This window comes from Miniopterus schreibersii, assembly GCF_964146895.1.
Source record: "Miniopterus schreibersii genome assembly, chromosome: 2".
NCBI classification, from domain to species: Eukaryota; Metazoa; Chordata; class Mammalia; order Chiroptera; family Miniopteridae; genus Miniopterus; species Miniopterus schreibersii.
Window position 1 is genome coordinate 13,841,480 of NC_138102.1, and position 24,803 is coordinate 13,866,282.

Here is a 24,803-nt window from a genome sequence, read left to right on the forward strand (position 1 = left end):
AAATCTGATCATGCAGTCTCTGTCTTTTGATTGGGTTGTTTAACCCATTCACATTTAATGTTATGAATGATACGGTTAGTGCAAACCTCTCAGGTTGCACTTTGGGAACACTGGTCTCAGAGGATGTCCACAGACAGCTCTTGGGAAAGGCTTCCTTCCACACTCAGATCCACATGGAAATGCTGCATTCTATATCCCCTTTGGACATTCACAATTTTCTTGGCATCTAAAAGGTTCTGAGTCCTGCAGCAATAACTCTTAAGCTTTATTTAATGCAGCATTCCTCACACTTACTTGATCTCAGAACTCTCCTACAGAAGAACCAGCATTAGTATCTCAGGAGACACAAATGTTTCATGGAGCAGTTGGGGGAACACTGCTCAGTGTTTAGAATGAAATTCATTTCATTCAAAAATCTTATATATCAAGATAAAGAAGTTATTCCTTACTTGTGCTTATTCAAATAGGGTTTCTGTTACCAAGTGAATTTTCTCACATCATCAAACCCAGGTAACTTCAAAGGGTCATCTGCTTTCTAGAACAAGCTCTTCCAGGTCCCCTCCTTGCAGCAGCAGCAGGTTTCTATTAGGGGTGTCCCTCCTGATTCCCAGGACCAGTGGATGACACAAACACAGACAAAGGCAACCCTGGGCTTTTGAACTCAGCACCTGAGTAACCACCTGTATACTCAAAGCAACCTGGAATCTACTTCAAAAAGCCCAGAATTAAGTGGGAGAAATAGGCTTTGGAGGAAGTGATAGATGTGATAAATCAGGAACTTCTAATTGTCACCACAGATACCTGCCGACTAAGTTTAAAGAATTCCAGAGGGTCTTGGTAAAGAAAAACCAGGCCCACAGGGATGGCTTCTGCTCCTCTGCTCTGTCACCAGGAGGGATGCAGGGCTGAGCACTGTGCCTTACTTACCTGGACCAGCAAACCCGTCCTCACTGTTCTTTTGAAAATTCTGATGGCCACATGGTTTCTGCTTTTCCGTTGGCAGAGGTACATTTGGATTCAGGGCTCCCAGTGGCTCCACCTACGTTCTTCTCAGGAGTCTGACAGTGAAGCCCTCCTGACTGAGGGGGTCCCTTCTTCCCTGTGCCCCCAATATTCCAGCGCCCCAGGGCAGGGCTGTACTGCTCTTGATCCTTCCCTAGAGGCTGTGGCTTCTGCAGGAAGCAACCTCATTCTTACCCTTTCTTTATCTTCTCAACTGTCCTTTAAAACAACCAGGGAGAATAGATCCTCTGACCATGGTCCCTGAGGGTCATCCCTTTCAGCCTGAAATTTATCCATTCTTAATAGTTACAAGGTGGTGGCCAGGACTTCTGCTAAGAGCCCAGGGAAAGGGAACTTGCAAGCTTATCATGCATGCATGAGCTCTGATCCAGGAGTATAGCAGATCACTGGAAAAAGGATCTGATTTAAGCCCTGGCCGGTGTGGCTCAGTATTCCCGGTCAGGGGACGTGTGCGGGGTTGTGGGCTTGATCCCCAGCGGGGCACATGCAGGAGGCAGCTCATGTGTTGCTCTCACATTATGTTTTTCTTTCTCTCTCCCTCTCTCCCTTCCTCTCTCTCTAAAAATCAATTTTTAAAAACCTTAAAAAAAAAGGATCTGATTTAAGAGACCAGAGCCAATTGGTATTTAAGAGTTGAATCTCCAGCCTGTAAACAGAGGGGAGAGTTTAAACAGTTTTCCTCTTCGGGACTCAATGCCCAAACAGAGCCTCCACCGCCCACCTCCCATAGCTCAAAAGTGGCTTAACTACAAATATAAAACAGTTATTCCTTAACTAATAAAATTAAAACAAACAAAAGAACCACCACAGAAATAATTAAACTCTGAAAATATAATTGCTTAAACATTTGTATTTTTATTGAACTTTTTGAATTTTTTTTTTTTTTTAAATTTCTGCCCGGTTACAACAATTAAATAGGAAGCCGCAATTACAATTCACAAACTGTGTCATGAAAAAATCACACCCCCCATCAGCAATGACCCCAAGCCCTTTCCATTTTGTTCAGTCAGAAGAGTCCACCGCACGCGTGTCAGATGTGAGCGCTGTTATTTTGCCTTGGAAGGGGAAGAACATTTATCCTGGCGGCACTTCACAATCCCAGGAAGTAGTTCTGATACCGCAAGTTGCAGAAATAGAAACCATAACAAACTTGGAGGGCGGCTTTTGGGGAGGCCAGGGACGGCTTGGCAGGAGGCTGCCCTGTGCTGAGGGAACTGCCTGGCCTCGGCGGCTGAGTCTTCCCAGGTGCTGAAGGAGGAAGCGGACTTTCCCGCGCGGACAGCGAAAATTCCAATTCCCGCAGAGCAGAGTGTTTTCTGTGTCTTCAACCCTCCCCCACCCCGAGGCAAGGCCTCAAGCTTTTCTGGAGCTGCTTTCGGTCACATGACCCTCTACTGCGATGACCCTTTTACTTAAACACATGTGACCCCAAGACTTCTTCTTACTCTGCTTCTCTAGGGTTCAGATGACAGCACAAAACATCATTTGTCAAAAAATAGCAGATATTAAGAACATGGGCATCTGTGTTCATAATAACAGCACAAACTTCGCAGGGTATGTCACCCAAAGGGACATTTCCCCCCCCCCATTTAATATGGTCCCCTGGAGAATTAGCTCAAAGTACACACTTAAGAGTCTTTTCAAAAGATGGGTCAAAAATCAGTTAATTTGACAGTTTAGGAACTCTCGTGCCAATTAAAAAACTTTTATGCCCAGTGATTCAATGGTCCATAAAGCAATTAAACATCAGCATTCAGTTGGCACACACACGCGCACACACGCCCATGCACACACACGAGAACTGTGACAAAAAGGATCAACCAGATTAATTTTGTGACTGTGTTCCAGAGATAGGGAAATTTCAAATCTGAGGGTTCATATTCAAGTATTTAAAAATAGAGAAATAGTCTGATTCCACCTGATTTTCTGGTCATAAGAAATCATCCTTGTGAAACTGGAGGTTCTGGAGTTAACTCCTGGGGCACAAAATATCCTACAAAAATCGATTTGTGATTTTTTTGCAATGCAGCAGCTTGCCTGGGGAGACTTTGTGGACTGTGGCATTCCCAAGAGTTAATACTTCATAAGAGAATACTGCCGGCTGACTCGCTTTTCCTGCCTTACACTGGCGAGAACAGTCTTACACGTTTTCGATCAGCACGCAGGAGGCAGATGTAAACAGTCCTGCACGTTCTTCAGACTAGGATGTGTTACTACTGCAGCAGATGCTGCTTGGCCCTAATTAGGATTCCAAGAGAAAGCAATTTGTTTGCTTTGCTTTTAAAATTTTGCTTCGTGGAGATTTTAAAACAAGATTTATGCTAGTTCTTGGCGGCAGCCTGACCAATCAGAGGCTCTCCAGTTGGCCACTGACTGTCTGAGGGTCTCACAGCCAGGTGCTGAGGGCTTTCCAAGTGCTCTGCTAAATTTCACAGACTCTGTTCTAGAAAAAAAACCCCCACTCATTACCAGAGTTCTCTGCGTGTTTTAGAACGGACTCCTGATTATCTTAAGCTATAGAAGGACTCGGGTTTTCCACCGACTCACTGACCCCTGGTCCTCTGCTGAGGAATCCTAACCCCACACCTCCACGGGTGCATCACCAGTGACAACACACGGTCGGCGCGAGAGCCCAGAGCCAGGAGCACTCTGCTCAGTGGCAGTGACAGTTGGCAGAGAAAAGCAACAATCCCGCCACCCTGCCCAACGGCTCACAGGCAGGGACCTTCAGTTAAAAGGAGAGACAGTGCCTGAAGTGCACCTTGAAGATGCTTGCAGATTCTTGGCAACCTCTACGAACCAACACTTAACCCGCGGGCAGAGAGATATCTTTTTTTTTTTTAATCTGAAAAGGATTAAAGAATAAAGAACGAACAAAAAGGTCTTATGCTAAAATAAGAAATCAGCCCCATCTTGGCACAGTTCTCATGCGAATATTGCACCCAGTGTTAACTAACGCTAGAAGCTTCGAACTGTATAAATTTAAATGTATTTGCATATTATAAAAATAAAGATAAACATATACATATTTTACACTAGTTACGGAACAGCAATGAATGGTCAGTCGATCCCTCGTTCACATTTAACAGAACTGAAATCTGAGTGCTCTGGATACTGCCACCTGCACTGGAACTACGTATGGCTTGTATGTGCACAGAAAACAAAATCCCTGAGAAGCCATTCGACTTTTTTTTTTCTCTTTTCTTCAAGTAGCGCTCTCCTTGGAGGATCACAGTTCTGAGGTTCAGGTTGTACAACATTTGCTCCCTCCCTCTCCCATCGCCCGCCCGCTCCTGCCCACCTCACCCGCAGGCCAGGCGTGCTCCCTCCTCCGAAAGCACCCCGAGCACTCCGCACTCAAGCTCAGGGCACACCTGGGCGGTGGAGGGTTACCAGGTACGAAAGGTGGTCCAGGTGAGCTCCGATGCGCTCGTCTCCACGGAAATTCCACAGCCATGAAGGTCACTGGTTTCTGTGCTTTTCACCAACGTTCTTCCTATGCGGGGGGATTGAGGAGGAAGCCCAGAAATGACAAAAGGTAAGGGCATTCTCAGCCATAAACACAGGAAGCCACACTGCAAATCTATTCTTCACACAGATTTTCATGTCTATTTCTAGAACTAATATAAAGATGCAAATGTCAGGTAACTGAGGTTCCTATGAAGGAGAATCCTTTTAAGAGACACCTGTCACACATTTCTGTTTGTGACATGAAGCTCAGACGCAGAGATGACACCAATTAGAAGCACTTATTCCACTGTGATCTCACAGCTTCACTAGATTTCTAATTAAGAACCCAAACTCCAAACACAGCACCGCCTCCATGCTAGAAACTCACATGGACACACACAGACACACACCAAGAAACCCGCTAGGAGTAGGAACATACGCTAAAAAGTAAGAATGGGTGTCTATTTGGACTAAGACAGTTTTACTTAAAGTGTTGTGAGAGGCTGTCAAACTGAACCCGGGAGTTGAGTGAATATAAAATGAAGAAACTGCTGTGTCTTCAGCTAATTAAAGTGACATTCAATCTAGACAACATGGTTAGAGGAAAAATTGGCAAGTGTCCCCATCCCTTATTTCAGCTTTCCTACAATGGCAAGCGATGTGATGTTTTAAGAACTGTTTTAGCAACCGTTAAAAAAAACAAAGACATAAAGGGGTTCGGATCTGTTTCCTTCACCCTCCGCCCCCCCATCTCTCCTAAGGCTACTTGCTTTTATGGAGAACTGACAATTTAGTATCTACCTAAGACACCTCTCCAGCTCATACAAGAATCCACTGAACATAATATTAATAATGTCACCAAAAATAGGCACCTTCCCTTTCCTAACAATGGACTACATGCCGGGAACAGCACCACTCACTGTAGCATTATTTCATGAATCATCAGCTCATCACAGTCCTACCAGGTCAGCACCGGCTTCCCCAAGAAGCAAACCAAGGCTCCGAGAGGTTAAATAACTTCCCCAGGGTCCACAGCAGAGAGCGCAGAGCGGGGGGCCTTCAAAGGAGCTAACTCCAAACACTGCGGGACAGGTTGGAATCCTCAGGGCCCTGGGGCAGTTTCCTGTTTCCATGGCCTCCTTGAGGGCCTATTAATATGGTAACTTCAGAGTAGAGAAAGTTCTGAGGACGGCCTCAAATTCAAGTGATAATATAGTCCACCAAACTGTAACGAGGACGGCAGAGTGCAAACACGTTTCTGCCAAGCAGGTGACTTGGGTCCTGCAGGATGCAGGCTCGTGTGACACGTGCTATGTAAACGTTCTCCCTGAGTCTAAGAACCTGGGAAACGCCGGCAGCTGTGCCTGGCTGCGTCCCGGGCCACACGTGAGGCTGAGACGCACGAATCCCTGATCAGGGGCACGGAGCGGGATGATCAGCATGGAAGGAGCAAGAGGGAAACCGGTTTGAACATTTTCTTACATTGATGCCACTTTTCACGTCCGGACTCTTAGGGAAAAAAGGTCCATCAAGTCACCCACCTTTCCCACCCTATCCCACCCCACTTCCCCATCTCAGGAAACTTGTTCTCACCCCTCAATCAAGACCCACTCGAGTTCCCAGAACTTTCCCCAGTTCTGGCTGGCAGGTCTTTCTTCTCTGTGCCCGCACGGCTCTGCTGATGCACCATCTGGGCAGGTCTCAGTACTCACAAGGCTGGCTGGCTGGCGCTTGCTTCTCCTAGTCCCCAAGGGGCTATTAGATTCTTGAGGGCGGGGTCTAGCTCAATTATTTCCGATCCTCCACACCTGGTACAAGGCCTAGCCAGGGCAGATACTCAGCAAAGATCTGCTGAATGAATGATTAATAAGGTGTGATGGAAAAGTCACAGGTGAAAAACAGCCAAGCTACTGTGAGCTCGTTACTGTAAAGGAGGCGAGTAAGGAGTACAGAAGAGACGTGAAGAAAAGTGACTGGTGACAGCACTAGGGATGGCTTCTCAGGAGGTGCTGCATGACCTTGGCCTTAGGAATAACGGGCCTTCCCTGGGTAGGAGAGAAGGGGTGGCCACCAGCTAAGAACTGACCCAGCCAGGAGTGTAGTATGGCTGACCGCCCCCCCCCCCACAGTAGGGGGTGTCACACATGTCAGCAAGGTGGCTGGGGTCTGATTGTGAGTCATGCCCAGGATTTTGAACTTGTGACTATCGTCACTAGGAAGCCCTTCAAGGCCTTTAAACAGGGAGAGAAGTGACAGGGTCTCAGTTAAAAGATAATACTGGTTTGAAGGACAAAAAGACTAGAGCATAGGAGGCCAGCTGAGACTCAATCACAGGAACCTTGACAAAGACGGGGACCGACAGGAAAGCGCGGGCCGAAAAGAAAGTTACATGCTGAGATTCCCTCACGTCAAGACACGCTGGTAAGACAGACAACAGGTCTGCCTATGGAGAGGAGGGACAGTGCTGAAGCTGACAGATTCCTAGCTTCACAGATAGGTGCAAAGCACAGGCTGGTGGAGAGCTCTGGGGGAGGAAGACAGTAATTCACACCGATGGAGCCTACAGGTTGTCCAAGGGCGTTGCCAGGTAGTTGCAAACAGAGGCCAGCTTGGGGGTCTCAGACCGAGCATCCTATCTGATTACTGAAGCTGCATTCCCAGATGCAGCAAAACTATTCAAGGTGTTTAGAAGCTTAGGCTAAAACTGAAGCCACACCATGACATAGTAACCAGTTCTCTCACTTTCTGTATTCTGAGCTCTGACATCTGGGGCCTGGCTGCTCCTGGAGGGTCTGCCCCCCCCCCCCCCCAGTGTAAATCAGTTCCCAGGACAGTAAACAATTCAAATGTGAGTGTACTTCTCAAATACAAACCAGCAGATCCAGAACCCACGCCCAACCACCTCCTCTATCAGCTCTCACACTCTGGGCCACCATTCACCTGCCCTAATCACCTCAAAGGCCAGGTACCAGACAACCAGGGACAGACAGTCCCTATGCCCCAGAGCCCAATGGAACTATTCAAACTGGCCAATCCTAAGCCCGTTCCCCTGCCTTGTCCCTACCTTCCCACGGAAACCACAACACAGGCTCTTGCCCACAGTTCCCCCCTCTCCCCCCGGTGTTTCCCCATGCAGCCCCTGCCCCCGCCCACCACTGCATGTCTGTCCTCTAAGGAAATGTGAGTAATAAACTACCTTTTTAATGAGAGCTATTTCCTGATCTGTTGGCCTTATTATCCCTCCAGTGTTCTATTAACACGCCATTTTTAAAACAAATGTGTAAGGAAGAACTTGCTGTGAAAACAGCACCGATCAGGGAGCCAGTGTGGATTTCGGGCCCAGCCGTGCACTCAGTAACTGGTTGTAGGGCTCAGTGCTCCTGGCCCTACGGGACTTACAGGGTTGTTGGGAGGAGCATAAGGGTCGGGGTCCCCTCTAAGGAGTTCATGCAGGCACGGTAGGCATGTGAGACTACCACATGAATGAAAGGCTACCACTCATCTCTTCAGTTCATGAAGCCTGGGTGGGCACTGCCGTTCCCTGGGTAAGTGCAGGTGCCTTACAACAGGTCCGCATGTATTCCACTTGGACTCATTATGCACGAGGAGGGGAAGGTAAGCCACCTACCCACCCAGCAGCACCTTCCTGGGCGGGCACAGCACTAACAAGCTAAACACTGCTAGTAAGTCAGAGGGTTGATTTTACTCCAGTATTTTGATTTGCATTTTGAAATTTTGTTTCTTATTATTACCTTTATGTGCCACCCCCAGTGTACACCACTAGTAATTCTGAGCAGAAATAACAGCAACTGAATTTATTGAGCTCCATTTACTCAGTGCAAGGACCAGTGCTTGTTAAATGCTTTCCCTGCAACAGTCCCTCTTAATGCTCACAGTAACCCCATGAGATTGGCACTCCTGTAATCTGCATCTGATAGATGCTACTTTACAGCATAACCCGTTGGGAAGATTCAAACACAGGAAGTGAACTCCTGGGCCCATCAAAGTGCCCGAGAAAATAAATACAAACACTGCTTTTAGAAAGCTATTGGCTATACTGATCAACTCAAGCTTTTCCTGATGTTACCATCTTGCCTAACATTCCAGTAATTTTTTTAGACGACTTTTTTCCAACAAGGATCTGATTCCTGATTTATGCTATATTATAGCAGATTAGGTGAAAGAATCAAGCAGTTTCCATATTTTTAATTCTCAAATGCATCTTGATTCTGGATAAGTAAAAGATTTGTAATCTGTCTTGTTCTATCGAGTTTTTTCATCCCAAACCCTACCCCCCCTTTTCCCTAAACTCTCCGAGTCCGTAGGAAGCCCTTGTCTAGTTCCGAAACCCTCTCTGCTTCCCAGAGACTTACCCTTAAACACTGGCGCTCCTAAAGTCAGAGTGGGCACAGTAAAAATGATGCATAGGGGAAAGAAGCACTATCCTTTCCACTTAACTTTCCAAGAAAGTATGGAGATACCTAAGCAGAGAGGGAACAAATTCCAGTGTCAATGTGGCTGATGGGAGACTAAACCATCAAAGAAACACTTGCTCCTCACCTGGAAAAGCTACAAGGCAATGAATGAGCTGCCTCATTTTTTGTAGAAAGAACAAGACGAATCAATGCAAATCAATGTGCTACACGCCCCAAACTCCACTGGCAGCCTTCCCCGCCCTCCGCGTTTTAAAAATTCTGGGGCCTTTGAAAAAGTCTCCACTGTGATAAAGCCAAATTTATCTCACTCCATTGTTTAAAAATATTTTTTTATCCAGTTCATATTAACTAATCTGAGTGCAGTTAAACATTCTTTGCCTGTTGGTGGGATACAGGCCACAGTGTCTTCACCCTACTTTTTATAAAAGGCTATTTCAATTGGTCTTAAAAACCCGTATGTCATAACAATATAACTGCCAACATTCCTATGCAAAGTAATCACTACATTTTTTAGCATACTTACAACGGCGCGCACTGGAATTTTACTGGGATCTTGCTTGAATGGAATGCTACAGTATATACTCAATAGCCCAAATTTAAAAGGCAGTTTTGAAATGCAGTGTCTCAGTCTGGCCTTCTATTATTAGTAGTTCTTTCTGGAAAAGGGGAAAGCTTAGCCCAACAATTTTCAAACTGGCCCATTTTTTTCTAATTCTGTAACACACGACCTGCCAAAATCAGAACTGAGTTCCTTTTTCAGTCCCACCACCCCACAAATGATGGAGCCCAGACAGGCACGGACCCACACAAGAGCGATGGCAACTGTCAGGAAATAAAAATGATAGATTCCCATTTCCTGTATGTTCAACAATCAGTCCATTAAGAAACCACAGGGAGGAATGTGGGCTGAGCTCCAGGTCACCTGAAGATAAAACATTTTCATATGCTAACCTGTTGAATTCCGTCTTTCAAATGAAAATCAGTAGATACACTGGGTTATCTGGCTAGAAGTAGGTTTGTTCTACACTTCTTTGAAAATTATAAAGAGAAACATTCTACAGGGAACCTACAAAAGAAACGCACAAGCTGATGTTTGTGCAAATTCACACCTTCCCTTCAGAATTGGAATTTTGAAGTGGCTCAATCTGCACAGCAACAGGACGGAGACAGGAATACACAAATAAAAACCTTCTCAATAAAATTGTAAAAGTATCCTTCCACTTCCTCCTTACTTTTCCCACTGAAAGTACATTCACCCCCCGTATCACTCCTAATGTCCAAGGCTCAGCATCCTTTTAAAGTCTAGGGGTCAGTTAGGCTGCCAGTCAGGAGTCCTGAAGAATAAACATGTGAGGGGATGGATATGGTAACTAACTAGATGTTGGCAATCCTTTTAAGTGTGCACATATAAAATCGCCATGATGGACACTTTAAATAGCTTACAATTTTATTTGTCAATTATACCTCAATAAAACTGAAAGGAAACAGATCAGTGGTTGCCAAGGGTTAAGGCGGTGGGGAGTAAGTAGGGGGAGCCCAGAGGATTTTTAGGGCAATGAAAATCTTGTGTCCAATACTGTAATATGTATGATATAGGTCCTTATACATTTGTCCAAACCCACAGAATGTACAACACCAAGCGTGAACTCTAATATAAACCATGGACTTGTAAGTTCATCGACTGTAACAAATGTACACTCTGGTGGGGGTGGGGATGGTGATGGGGATGGTGAGGAAGGCATATGCAGAGGCAAAGGGTATATGGCCTGTATCTCTGTATCTTCTGCCCAATTTTGTAGTGAACCTAAACTGCTTTAAAAAATAAAGTCTGTTCGAAATTGCTACCTGTATTAAAAAAAAAAAAAAAAAAAAAAAAGAACTTCTGAAGGAGGATGATCTTCCTCCAAGCAGCTCTAAATCACCTCTGTTGTTCAGTAATCAGAGGCTAGCAGTGGGGGTGCAAGTCAATTCACTGCCTTTAGACTGAACTGGGCCAGGGGTAATGTGTTTATAAGAATTTCTTTAAAACTACAAATCTGTTTAATACCAACACAACATGCAGCAAAGCCATTCCTGAAAGTGATACTAAAAATATGTGCTGACTGCAGGGAGCTAGGTGTTGGATTAGACACAAGTGACTACAAATGGGCAGGCAGTTTCTCTTCGGAGTGATGAAAATGTTCTAAAATTAGACTGTGTTGAGAGCTGCAAATATATTCAAAATCACTGAATGGGCCAGTTTTATGGTATCAAAGTATACCTCAATGAAGCTTTAAAAAATGTCCTAGAGTCCATATCCTTAAGGCAGTCAGAATTTTTTTAGAGAAACTCAGCAAATTTACTACTAGATTAATTTTCATCTCATGTCAAATGCAAATATCTTTGAAAATCAGCTCAGGATGATCAAAACATGGAAATGACTTACATCTCTACCTGATAATCAGCAAAGGGGCCAAGAAGCCACTCGGCTCCTAGGTTTCTCCCTGGAGGCCGAGGTGCAGGAGGAGAGGCATTTCATTTCATTCAGGACAGGTAACCTCTCCCCAGGGGAATGTCTGTCCAGACCTCAGCCACCAACCACTGAGACAAGCTATGAGAGTAAATCACGTTTTTAAAAAAATCACTCCCTACTCTTTATTCTCTGTCTCTCTCGACTAGGGAATAAAATACCTACAACATCTTTTAAATGAGCAATAGAAAAGCTTAGAATTCATAAACGGTATCCAGTCAAATAACAGTGCTTGCTGGTTTTTCTTTGTAAAGCTCCCTGAGCACGGTCATTGTACATATGGTCAAAGGCAGGCAGCTGCATGCCCAGTCTCTGACTTGACCTAGAAAGGAGGGGAGTAAACTGGTCAAAGAAGAGCTTGGAATGTCTTTTTAAAAGCCACCATAAGATCTGGATCAATGACCCAGAAGTAGGGTGATTATTCTGGTATGCCTGGAACAGTTCTGGTTGATGCCTATCATCCTGGCATAATAACTATGAATAGCCCTCCTGTCACTCTCAATCCTTCCCTGACTTGAACAATAAATTATATGTTCAGCTCTAAAGGTGAACTGGGAGTGGAATGAGTTGTACTGATCCAGGCAGCATGGATCAGTTTTGCTGGGTAAGGCCCACTGGCCAGGGAGCCCACCCTTAGAGCCATCCACCTGCATTTTATGGGGTGACAGAAGTCAAAGATCACTCTACAGTGACCTGCTTAAGTTAACATGGGTGGAGCTGCAAGGCCAGTGCAAGAGCTCCAGCCTTCCAATTTCCCATGTCTGCTGGGACCCCAAGTGTAGCTCTCAGGTTCAGACCACAGCTGTGTTGAAGTAACAACCGCCTCCTATAACAGCTTTCCTCATCAGTCTCTGAAATCTCCTGCTTCCAATATATCGTCATCTACTTGTAAGTTAGACCTCCCACTGGGCCTGGCCTGGATGTGTTTGTTTTCATAGATATTCCTTCATTTAGAATTGAAACCTACACTGCAAACCTGCAATCCATTGCATGAGGCTTTTTTTTTTTTAATTGATTTCAAAATAAAACCATTCACATAGCGAGGTCAAAAGCAGTTCAATCCTAAAGGCATGCCCTCCAGCATCTAGATGTCTGAGGCTGGGTGGCTCTGCTTACCCAGGACTTTAAAGACTTGTTCATTCAGGTATAATAAACTGTGTGGGAGAGGGGCTGATAGCATTTTTTCAGGTTGGTGTAAGTGTCTTTCTGTGGCAGTACAAGCGGCCCATGGGAAAACACTGATAAAGCTGGCGCCCTGCCACTGCGGTTTCTTGTGCAAATGGATATGTGAGTCCTAGCTCTCTCTTGCCTATTAAATGCCACGTGGCTATGGCAAAACAAGAGGTTAATGTCTCTCCTGGCTCAGAGAGATCTATACCAATGCAAAATGTATTGAACACTTGTTTGTTTCCATTCCATACCCTGCTGTTTCTGTAATGTCCCTTGTCCTTACACTAGTGCATTTGAAAGAAAGGGGCCAATTCAAAAACCGGGAGATTTTCTATGGTTTGATATGTTTGGGACTGGGAATCTTCTGGTTAATATGAAGTCACCGTGTAATTCTACTTAATATTTAAGAAGCGCTTCAAGATCCGACCATGTCTTAGACGCATATTAGTGAGGAATTACACTATCTATATTCTCATTAGCTCAAACAGCATTCTGAATATAATGGCATTAGATAAGAGTTTCCTTTGGGTGTTTAGTGATATTTCCCAGGAAAGAGGGATTAGGGATGTTCTGTCTAATGAGTCACCCAGTTTGGAGAAAAGGGACAGCAGTCTTCTACTACAGCTGCTGATGAACAAGTGTGCCAGGCCCCCTCTGCAGAGAGCATAGCAAAGGCAGGAGAACTGACACCTTGGGGACAGAGGCTGGGCTCCTGTCGCACAGCTCTCCATCGCAGCCTGACAGCAAGTCTCTCCGGAGGAGATGACAGGTCGCCTTTCTCAAATGCTAACTTCCCAACCTCCCTGTAAAAAGCTTATATATGAAAAAAACAAAACCTCTGTGTGGTCAACTAGGAAGAAAAACGAAAGCTTCCCACATGAATACTTTGCTGAAATGACAGCACCCAGATATGAGAGCTGCTCCAAGAAGAAGCGTGGCTGTGACTTTTCAAGATTTGTGGTAAGAAGGCATTTCATCTCAGTTTAAAAGTAGTTTCACTGTTTAGTTCTTAATGCTACCCCAAAAAAAGAAAACAAGAAAACAGGATGAGTTTTATCTGTACTACTAAGCTAACATCATATCCAAAAGTTAGTAGGCACAGGTGCATTCTCTGTCTTTAAGTCCATTTGGGGGAAGATGAGAGCAGACAGCACAGCCTCTGACTATCAAGCACTGACACAGAACCAAAGGCCCACAGGGAAAATCTACAGCTTTTCCGCAAGCTTTTCTTATTCAATGGGCTCTCACTATTCCTTACTTCTGCAATGACAGAACTGAGACTATCCATCAAAAAACGCTCTTTTTCAGTTGTATATATCTGCAAAAATGAATTATATACTTTTGATGAGTGAACTGTATGGCATATAAATGATATCTCAATAAAGCTGTTAAAAATGCTCTGACTTTTTTTCAGCAAAAGTTAAAAAAAAATCACAAATAAGAAAAAATAAAAGTTCCTAGTTTGCTAAACAAGCCACAGTGTTGATGTACCCAGATCACTACATCTGGGGTGGGTGGGTGGGGGGGCGCTTTTCAAGGTCTGCTGAGATATACTTGAACTTGGCTTTTTGTTACTACAATTACAGAGGCAGGATCAGGATGAGGGGCAGGGGCTGCCATGCTCAGAACTCACTTGGAACAGGGGCTGATCACAGTCGGTGTAGGTGGGTAAACCAAGGCAACGTTCACTCGCTCACTGCCGTTCTTGGGGCAAATGATCTCTGCCACTCCTTCCGGTCTGGGCTGACTCAGCAGCTCCCCTGCAGGAGGAGAGAGAGAAATGCATTAATGACATTTGCCTTAAAAATGGGACCACCTGCCAGCGAAATGCAGCTTGGCTCTGCTCCCACTTGCACCGCCGAAGCTCTCATCTGCGTCACCGTGGACAGCGTTCTGAGGGTTGTGGCAGGAAGACCATCTCTGCAGACAAAGACAGCATCTGCCACTATTCTCTTCACCTTCCTTTTCCTAGACTGACTCTGGACATCTTTATCTATGTGTCAGGCAGACTGAGCCAGGATCCCCAGAGCCCAGAGAAGCAGGGGCTGCCAGGGAGGTGTTCACAATGAGGACGGGGCAGATGGGATGCGGGCAAAGGGAGCCTTCAACAAAGCCCCACATAAACGCCCTGGAAATGCAGCCCGCTGAAGGTGTTATCAAGGTAAACAGCCCGGCCTCATACTGGCGAGAGGATTTCCTGGGTAGGTCTGTGTTCTGATTTGAAAAGCCCAACACAATGCTATCTTATTAATAACGGGGTCTAGTAAACACAGGTAATTAACATAATGGATTCCCACAGTCCCCAAAGGCAACCGTGTCCTCCGCACGCCCTAGATACAATTTCTCTCCAACTAGACCATTAAACCCCTGAGCAGTGATGGCTTCTGCTCCTGAGTTTCCTCCCCCTCGTCCAGCGGCCCTTGCTCTATTGCCATGGCCAGCATGGTGCTCTTGCTCAGAGAGAGGTCAATAAATAGCTTCTGGCTGACGATGGCACTCATTATTGCCTAAATGCAGCTTCTTAAACACAGAAAGTAAATAAACCAAACCAAGGACACAAAATGTATGCCAACGGGAGAAAGACGCTACTGGAATTAAAAAGTCAACTCTATGGAAGCCATCACTTGTACCACTGATTTGAAATTCCAGAGACCCCAAAGTTTATGCCAACATGTGATGATACAAAAATCCTTTGCCTCGGAATACCATATTTCTGAATGTCTCGCCTGCAGCAGAACTCAGTGACTGACATGCTCACGTGCCATCACTGAATAAGACCTTTAAATGTACATCTCATTTCATCTGGACAATGTCCCTGTTGGGTTTATCCTCATTTGACAAATAGGAAGCTAACATTCAGGGAGGCTAAGTACAGACATAGTTGTACTTTTATGAAAGGCATTTATTTCCTGGTTTGAACATTTCTACATGGCTTTGCACAACAGAAATTGGATGTAATTTGAGTTTCTTAACCAAACTACTGCAAATAGCAAATTACTGCAAGATTTAATTTACCATGATAGCTTATATCTTAGATACCTGAACTATATATCAGAAATTATACTCGGACACCAGTTAGGAAAAGATCCCAAAATGTTAAAATGCAAGTTAAAAATGTAAACATTAAGTGTTATCTAAGTAAAACAATGAACCACAGTAATAGCATATTAAAGCTAGACTGAAATTTGGAAGCCATCCAGTTCAAATACTACTTTACAATTCAGAGGCTCTCTCAGTTCAACAGATCTGCTCCAAGGCCCACAGAGAGCTGCTCACCTTTAAACCAACCAACCCCCATAAACTGCAGGGTTAGAACTACAGGAAGAGGGGGCTCTGCACACCCCAGGTCTTTCCCTGGCCCTGGCTCTGGCCCGCCCTCCCCGATGCCTCACCTGATAGTCTCAATTTGTACTTTCTGTCCTAAGAGTAGCCACAAGGCTTGAACACAGACTGACTGGATCTCTCTGGTTTCTCCTGAGAACTCTCTCCTGGTTGGAATTTCACAGGGGCCTCAGCTCTGTTCACTTTCAGCTGCCTGAGTGCCCAGGATACAAATGCAGGTGTCAACCCCCCACCCCAGGCACCCATCCTTGGCATCAGCTTGGCGCAGCAGGCTTCCTTGATGGGTAGGTTGTAGGTCTTGGTGAGCAGGCCAGTTGCCAGAGAATTGAAAATAATTTACAGCAGACTATTAAGCACTGGTTATTCATTTCTATTAAACCAGCAGCGTTACTGTCCCCATCCCCCATGTCCCAGACTCCCAGCATCATGCAGGACCAGGCAACTGGTCTCATCTATATCCTGTACCTGGCAGCATTGCCAGCCACTGAGACAGCACAAAAGCTGAAGGCACCAAGCAGTTTCATGTATATGAAAAAGTCACTTGATACTACAGAAAACTGAGCAACAAGCAGAACAGTCCACAATCTCCAGTACAACCATGCACTCCAAAAAGCTACTGCATGGTGACAGCACTCTTAGGATTTAAGAAATGTGCCCAATTGCTAAATTAAGAAAATAACATTAACAGCTTTTTCCTCCCCCAAAAAACTATCTTATCACGAGTACGAAGAATGGTTTATAACATGTGCTATCTACTAAAATAGAAGCTGATTGTCTCAAATTTCTTCAACACAAATTTGATTTTGAACTAAAATACAGCAACTCACTGAATATCTAAATGGGGAGACCTTACTGTGTGTGAGGAGCTGAAGATGCAGGAGATACTGGAGTCTAAGGTAAGGTCTCTGATGTCGAGGGTCTCAGCATCCAAGAAAGTCAAGTGAGCGAAAAGAATTACAGTCCTGAATGATGGGTGCAAGCAGCCCAAGTGCCCATCAGTAGAAATATGGACAAAAAAGCTGTGGTACATTTACACAACGGAATACTACTCGGCCGTGAAAAATAAGGAAATCTTAGCCCTTTGTGACAACGTGGAGGGATCTGGAAAGCATTATGCTAACTGAAATAAGCCAGTCAGAGAAAGACAAGTACCATATGATTTCACTCATATGTGGAATCTAATGAACAAAATAAACTAACACACAAAATAGAAACAGACTCATAGATAGAGAACAGACTGACAGCTCTCAGAGGGAGGGAGGTTGTGGGGCTGGGTGAAAAAGGTGAAAGGATTAAGAAAAAAAGCACAAAAACTCATAGACACAGACAAAAGGATGGTAATCACCAGAGGGAAAGGGGGCTGGAGGGATGTAGAAGAGGGTACAGGGGGATAAATGGTGATGGAAGGAGACTTGACCTGGGGGTGGTGAACACACAGTACAATATACAGATGATGTGTTATAGAATTGTACACCTAAAACCTATATAATTTTATTAACCAATGTCACCCTAATAAATTCAATTTAAAAAAAGTAGGGCCTTGCTTTCTGACAAAAATTATACAAGGATTACTCATAGCAATGCTATTTATAAAACAGTGAAAACTTGGTAACCCTCTCAAAATGTCCAGCTGTGGGGACAGATAAGCTATGACATATTAATCAGATGGAACTCTCTGTAGTCACTAAAAATTCTGAGACTGACATTTCAATGTGTAAACTTGAAAGTACATTCTAATTAAAACATAAACTGACAAAGCACACAGATGAATTTAGAGTGAAATGGGTCATTCGAGATTAAGAGGTCCTGAGGTTACTTACTTATTTTTATGTGTGAGTCAGTAATAAGAGACTACAGTCTGCCTCACACTGAAGGGAGAGGCCAGTGTTAACGGCAGCACTTTCTCCTCGGGGGGAGATTTTCTATCATGTGCAACATACAATGAATGGTAAACAGTGTTCCTGAAGATGCAGAAATTTGGCCTGATAAACAGACCACTAACTGAAGCTGTGTTAGGCCACTAAGCTGTCTCCTTGTGCCCATTAAAGTTATGAAAAACTCTTCTTAATTACTCTAGCTCAGGATTTCTGGCTTTAAAATACAAGCAAACTCTTTATCAACTGTTTTCCCCCCTGTGAAAGAACAGAACACCAAGTTTTATTATGGGTTTTCAAATTAAAATCAACAGAAGACAAGTAAAATGAGCTCAACTTTTTCTGTGAATCATCAGAAGTCTCAAATATTAGACACATGATGAAAATAGGAAAAATTTATCTTACTGACGACCCAAACCACACTACTAAAAGCACCACGCCTTCCTTTTCAGTGCAAATAAAACCCTCTTCTTAATCCAGCATAATGATGTAGGTTACGAACATCCCTCCCAACAGCAAAAGTAGTCTTGAAATGGAAATAAACAAATATATCAGTTCCATTAAATAAAGACATCTATTATCTAGATGTCTTTAAGGCCTCTCAGCTCTAATACTGTAAAATTCACACCCTCCAGCCCTGAGGTCCACTGCTGGCCTCTAATTAATTTAATTAAGTGAGACTCTGGATGGAGCTCCAATGGACACACGAATGCATGTTCCCCACGTCTCCTTGGGGCAAAGGCAGCACCCTCCGAACCCAGTGACCAGGCAGGCTCCCCCTTCACGAGCCCAGCAAGGCACCTAAGGCAGCAAGGACTGGGGAACTCCCTGGTCCCTTCTGTATGGAACGGGAAAGCCAGGTGGAGATACAAGGATACCTTGTCTTAGAGCAAAATAAAGTCCAGAAAGCATATACGCAGAAGTAAACATGAAACATTAACATGTTCAACTGAAAAACGTGCCACTGCGCTCACTTAGGACTGTGCGCAAAGGTGCCAGAGGCAACCTCTCTATACCTGTTGGTTCCAACCTCACCACCGTCTGCAGACTTGGCTGCCCTATGCTGTTCCAGGGGCAGGTCCCCGTGCCTGCACCTCATCGCACCACGATGCCTCCCTCCAGACCACAGCTAAATAAAATAAAAATAAAATAAAATAATAAAATAAAAAAATAAAATTTAAAAATTAAAATAAAATAGGCTGGTTGTACTTTTGGGTAGTCTTCATTTAAAAAATAATCCATGACGTGAAGTGACTTTAGTCTCAGCCTTTGATTATGAATTGTAACTTTTCTTGGAAAAGAAAGTGATGGTCAGAAAGTAGCAGAGCAAGCCTGTGTAGAGCAGGCTTGTCTCCAGGCCCAGGGTTATGCCCATCTCTGGCAGCCAGAAGTAAACACTATGCATAATTTGGAAATAATTTGTAAACATTTTTAAAAAAATTAAAATCCAAAGGATGCAGGTCATAAAATGCCATGTAAAAGTATTTTCTATCGTATTTAAATTAAAGGTAAAGTTTAAAAGAAAATTTAAAATGAAAATGAGTGAAAGGTAATGCAATTTTGGAATTGTTTTTAAAAATTTTACCATAACAGTTAATAGCAGATATCAATAACTTGGAGCCAGGAATTACTTCTCATTCTGGTATAAACGAGAGGAGAAACGAAAAAGGAAAATCCTATATCCGAGGCCTATGTCCTAGGCCTGGCTCTGCCACTGAATTCACTCGTTCATTTAACAGCTGCCAACCAGCCACAGGCGAATGCTAGACAGGCACCGCCGCAGAGTGAGAGCAGCAGGGAGCACAGGGATCCCTGATTTCATGGGGCTTGTAGTCTAGAAAGAAGACTAGTAAGAAATAAACTGCATAACTGATAAAAACTTGTTACCCAGATAATGAATTAGAGGGTGACCGGGTGTCTGCTTACAGGACAGGGTGCCTCTCTGAGAAGGAGACAGTTAAGCTGAAATCTGAATGACAAGGAGAAGAGAGCCATAGGAAGGACATTCCAGGCAGAGGAAATCACTCATGCAAAGACCTAAAAGTAGGAAGGTGCTCGGCTGCCCAGAGATGAGCCTAGTGTGGCTAGATCATGGGTGACAGTGGACAAGGAGAGGAGGTAAGGCAGTGAGGGCCAGACCATGGGGACTTGGTTTTCATTCTAATTAGTAGGGAGCCATGTGCAAGATTTTAAAAGGAGTAATGACATCTGGTGGAGGCCTGATCTGGAGAGGCGCCGGGGTAGATGGAGAGACGAGGGTGTGTTTTGTAGACAGTCAACAGGACTTGGCAATGAACTGGATGTGAGAATAAGAGGAGAACCAAGGCTAATTCCAAATAGTTGGTTTGAGAAACTGGCAGATGGTGGTACTATTCTCAAGACTAAGAGAAAAGGTGGTTTGTGGGAAGGGGAGACATGAAGAGTTCTGTTCTGGCCAAGTTAGATTTGACTGTTAGACAAACGTGGGAATAGGTAGTAAGTGTGTAATTACATATACTATTCTGGATTTGCAGGAAAAGGTTAAGGCTGGAGGTAGAGGTTTGGGAGTGATCGCCCAATAGATGCTATTTAAAGGCATAAAGGGAGATGACCTCACCTAGAAAAGTGAGTAGGTAAGGAAGAGAAAGGAACCATAGACAAAGCCCTGGGGGGGCTGAAAATTTAGAGGCTGGGAAGAAAAAGAGAGACCAGCCAGGAACTGCCAGAAGGCAGAGGGGAAAAAAAGAATGTGGCTTCACAAAAGGAAACAAACTCCTTCAACAAAAGGAAGTGATCAGCTGTGCCACATTCTGTGTGGACAAGCAAAGCAACAACAGAAAAGGGTCCCCTGGGTTTGGAGGTTCCTGGGGGCTTTCACAGAAGCAGACTCAGCAGACAGGTGAGGATGGATGTGAGACAGAAGAGTGTTTGCCTAAGGAATGGGAAGGGAAGTGGAGACCACACCAGAGAAGACTCTTCAGAAACTGTGAATTATGTTATACATGTCACTTGTCATCTGAGCTGGGTATACCACATCTGAAAAATACAATTAGGAAAGTGGACTTGCTCCTCTGGGTTTCCTCCAAGGCTCCATGTCTAAACTACCAAAATGAATGAAAGATCACAGGCTTTGAAGACAGTAAGTGAAAGGAGCCCTGGAGGGCCATGCACTGAACTGTTATTTTGAAAAGATAAACAGGAATGTCCACTCCTTTTCTGGGATGGGTTCCATGAGAAGAAAGTCATTTGTGTGGTAGATGTCTCCATTCTTAAAAATAACAATAATGAAACAACTGTTTGCTATTGAAAATAGATTTTTATAAAAAATGTAAAAGCAGACTAAAACGCTTTACTCACACTAATCAACTTAACATATATGGAATTGCTGGTCCTAGAGAAACTATAAAATGTAGTTGACTCTGGAGTCAGACAGCCTTAGTTCCATCCTGACCAAGATTTATGGCTGAATGGATCAGCCAGGGTCTAGTCATGAGACAGAAACCACAGAGTGAGGCGCAATATAAACAATTATAGATTTTTTACAGGGAACTTACTATCAAGAGGAAAGAGAACTCTAAAGACCACCTTAAGACTGAGGGAGATTACCTGAGGCAGAAAAACCTGGATGTGGGGGAAGCCCTCCCCAGACCTGGTCGGACCACCTCCCAGCTGTTCTGCCGAGACCCTCTCCACCTGCTCAATAGCATCAGGCTCTCTGAATCTTCTGAGTTCCTGAGAAGTTTCCTTCCCCAAGTGTTTGGTCACAGCACTGGGACAACATGCCAGACAGAAACTTAGGGAAGATTCCACTTTGAAGTGCGGCTCCAACTGACACAAAATGACTATCCCTGGGGCCAGAACAAACATCCGGGGCAGCAGGTGAACCTGGCTCCTGTGGCATTTATTAATATGGAGGAGAAATTTCTCCAGGGAAGCTACAGGAAGCTAAGGCACCTACCAGGAAAGGCTTTGCTTTTGGTTCTAAAAAAGCAAACAATAGCAAAATAAAAGATTGTTTGATATCAAAGTTCTTTCTACGTGCTGCTCTTAGCATCTTCATCAGTTTGACAGTAGGCCAGATAATACACAAACTATAATAACAAAAAACAAGAGATCCTGTCTTTGGATTCCGTATGAGATTTTTCTAGAAGGGCTAAAAATGAATCACCCTGTATCCTAAAAACGTAGAATCAAGAGGCATCACTTGAAGCTTAAATGAGGTGGTTTTATGACAAGAAAGCATTCGTATTGATGGCAAGCACACTTTCAAAACTCACTACCTATGAGAAGTGTCAAGGGTTGGCCCAAAAAGGTGTAGACAAATCCATGCAAGTAAATCAACGGTGGGACACACTGTGAGAAGGCAAAGCGTCCTTCTGAGGCTGAGTGGGAGAAAACATCTAAGGCTTCTACAACACTCTTAGTAACAACAAAGAAATAATGAATGAGTCATTCGTATACATACAGGGTGGGGCAAAAGTAGGTTTACAGTTGTTTGTATGGAAAATAATACAATAACTATACAGGAATAAACTCTGTTTCAAGTATTCACAATTGTAAACCTACTTTTGCCCCATTCTATAAACATATCTCACTGGAGTCATGATCAGGAGTTAACTGACTGGCTGCTGGTTCAGCCTAAGCTGTTCTATAATGGTCCACATACAGATATGTCCTTCAGAAAATGCAGGGGCCTCATTCCACCCTCTCCTCACTGACCCTTAAAAGGTCTGACACCGTCTGACCCAAGTCGAAGCTGACTCGGGGCAGAGGGACAGACTGCCCTGAACTCTTCCCACCGTTCATTCATTCCACCTCGCCTCCCCTCAGACGCGTGTGCCTGCCACTTGGATCCATTTTCACGGCTAAGGGTTTATATAAATACAAATCCACCCAAGAAAGGAAAAATATTTCCCCTTTTCCTGCTCTGGATAAAGTTCCAGCAGACTTGGCTGAGGATTAGACATACTTCACAGATCAAAGTGTGTGGTGAGGGGGGGAGGGAGGGGAGGAGGGAGGATCAGGGCCCAGGCCCAACCGGCCTTCGCTTTCTCCTGGAAGAGCCCTTGCTGCTGGAACGACGAACTTGCAGAGGCTCCTCTATTTGGATGGCCTGTCACCTACTTCTTACTGGAAGCAGTTCCAGACTCAGAGACGTGAATGCAGACGGCGCAAAAGCATTCAGGCTACAACTGTCTCCCTCCATCATTAGTCTTCTTCTCAACTGAAAATGGGAGGAATTTTATGACCTGAACTGAAATTGGAAACAGTGGCCCAAAGGCCTTATCAAAACCGACCTGATTCTGAAACACTCCGGGAGCCATCTGAAGTCCTTAAAAATGATCAGAAACCATGCGTTTTCCTCCCATCTCCTAACAAGGAAGGTGATAAGAGTATCTGCAAATTCATTTTCTCTTTGGAAGGGAAGGAGGAGGAATGAATGCTAGGCTGGGCGGAGGGAGCGAGGGAGCCCCTTCAGGGCCTGGGAGAGGAGAGAAAATCCACGGAAGTGAGAGTCTGACGGGACCGCAGACTCAAGCTGGAAGGAATCTTGAGATGGCTCGCCTTCCTTATTTTGCACGTGAATAATATCTCCCACATGCATAATCCGCAGTGCAGGGAACATGGTCCAGCTGGGTTCTCTCCCAACATGAGCTTTATTTTAATCTACTCCCCTACCCAAGTTTCATTCCCAGAAGATCCAGCCCGTACCTGAGGCCACTGGAAACAAACAAAAAGCATCCATGATGACCTAAAAAGCAGTAAACTGCACGAACAATCAAACCTGAGCACTCCTCAGCCTCTCCAAGGTTGTAATTGTGGACAAGAAAGGTTCTTTGTGTGTCCGCTGCGCTCCACCTGCAGCCGCCGCAGCTGGCGTCCAGACTGGAGCCCAAGAGCAGACAGACGCGGAGAGAAGCACAATCGTGGCAGCTAAGGCCGGTTACAAAGTAGGGGACTGCCACACAGGACCAGCCTCATCAGAGGCAAGGGTGGTGCCGGAGAGGCCACTTCTGCGGCAGCTTCTTAACTAGGCCACTGGCCTCGCCAAGGCCTCAGTTTGCCTTCGCACCTGAACTCTCGCCTGAATATCAGACTGAGATCAAAATATCCTTTTCAACATCGCCACTGGGTTACTGATGTGTCCGAAGTCCAACTTGATGCCCACTGGCCCATCCCCCAAAGTTACTCCTTTCCTAGGCTCTCCTATATCCGAAAATGTCCACTCCAATCTTCCAGCAACTTTGGACAAAGAATGTGAAGTCATGTTTGCCTCCCCCTTTCTCTCCCACACACAATGCATCACAAGTCCCACTGCTCTGCCTCTGAACTATCCAGCATCTGACCACTTCACAGCTCCGGAGTCCACACCACCATCGACCTGGACGACTGCGGGTCTTCTGGCTGCTCATCGGGTCCCCACAGTGCCTTCCTCACTGAAGCCAGAGGGACTCCACGAGAATGCAGATCAGGTCATGTTGCTCCTCAGAACCCTCCGACCCCTCCCTTCTTACTCACAACCACCACCCAAGTCCCACACAGTCTCCAGGGTCCTGTGTGAGCTGCTCCTGCCTGCCTCCTGCGTTCGCTCCCCCTTCACTGCGCCCCTCCCTGGCCGCCTGGCCCAGCACAATCCAACCTCCGGACCCGTCCGAACCACTCAGGCCTCACCCCACCCCCGTTCCCCACACACACCTTCATTCGGGCCTCTGCTCAAGTACCACCTTCCACGAAACCTCCTGAGCACCCTGGATAAAACAGCACCCCATTTCCTGGACACTACATTCCATCACCTGCTTTATTTTTCTTCACAGCACTTAACGTCCACCTCACATATACGGGTTGACGGTGTGTCTCTTCTTCTAGAATGTGAGCTCCACAAGCGCGGGGATTTCTCTGGTTCAATGTTGGATCCCAAACATCCAGAACCATGCCCGGCACACCGCAGGCCTGAGATATATTGCGAAGAATGGGATTGACCATTTGATGTTTCCATAAATTGAGGGCACGTACAAGGTG

General features: G+C 45.0%; 1 protein-coding gene across 1 annotated transcript in view; it reads right to left on the minus strand.

The window, feature by feature from the left end:
• Positions 1-1,857: 1,857 nt before the first annotated feature.
• MFHAS1 (multifunctional ROCO family signaling regulator 1) overlaps positions 1,858-24,803 on the minus strand; it is a 60,397-nt gene continuing 37,451 nt past the window's right edge. Inside the window, exons 2-3 of the mRNA XM_081127161.1 lie at positions 14,222-14,348; positions 1,858-4,519 (exon numbers count right to left, since the gene is read on the minus strand). Coding sequence (XP_080983287.1) covers positions 4,486-4,519; positions 14,222-14,348 — 161 coding nt within the window. The 3' untranslated portion in view covers positions 1,858-4,485. The remainder of the gene's footprint in view (positions 4,520-14,221; positions 14,349-24,803) is intronic.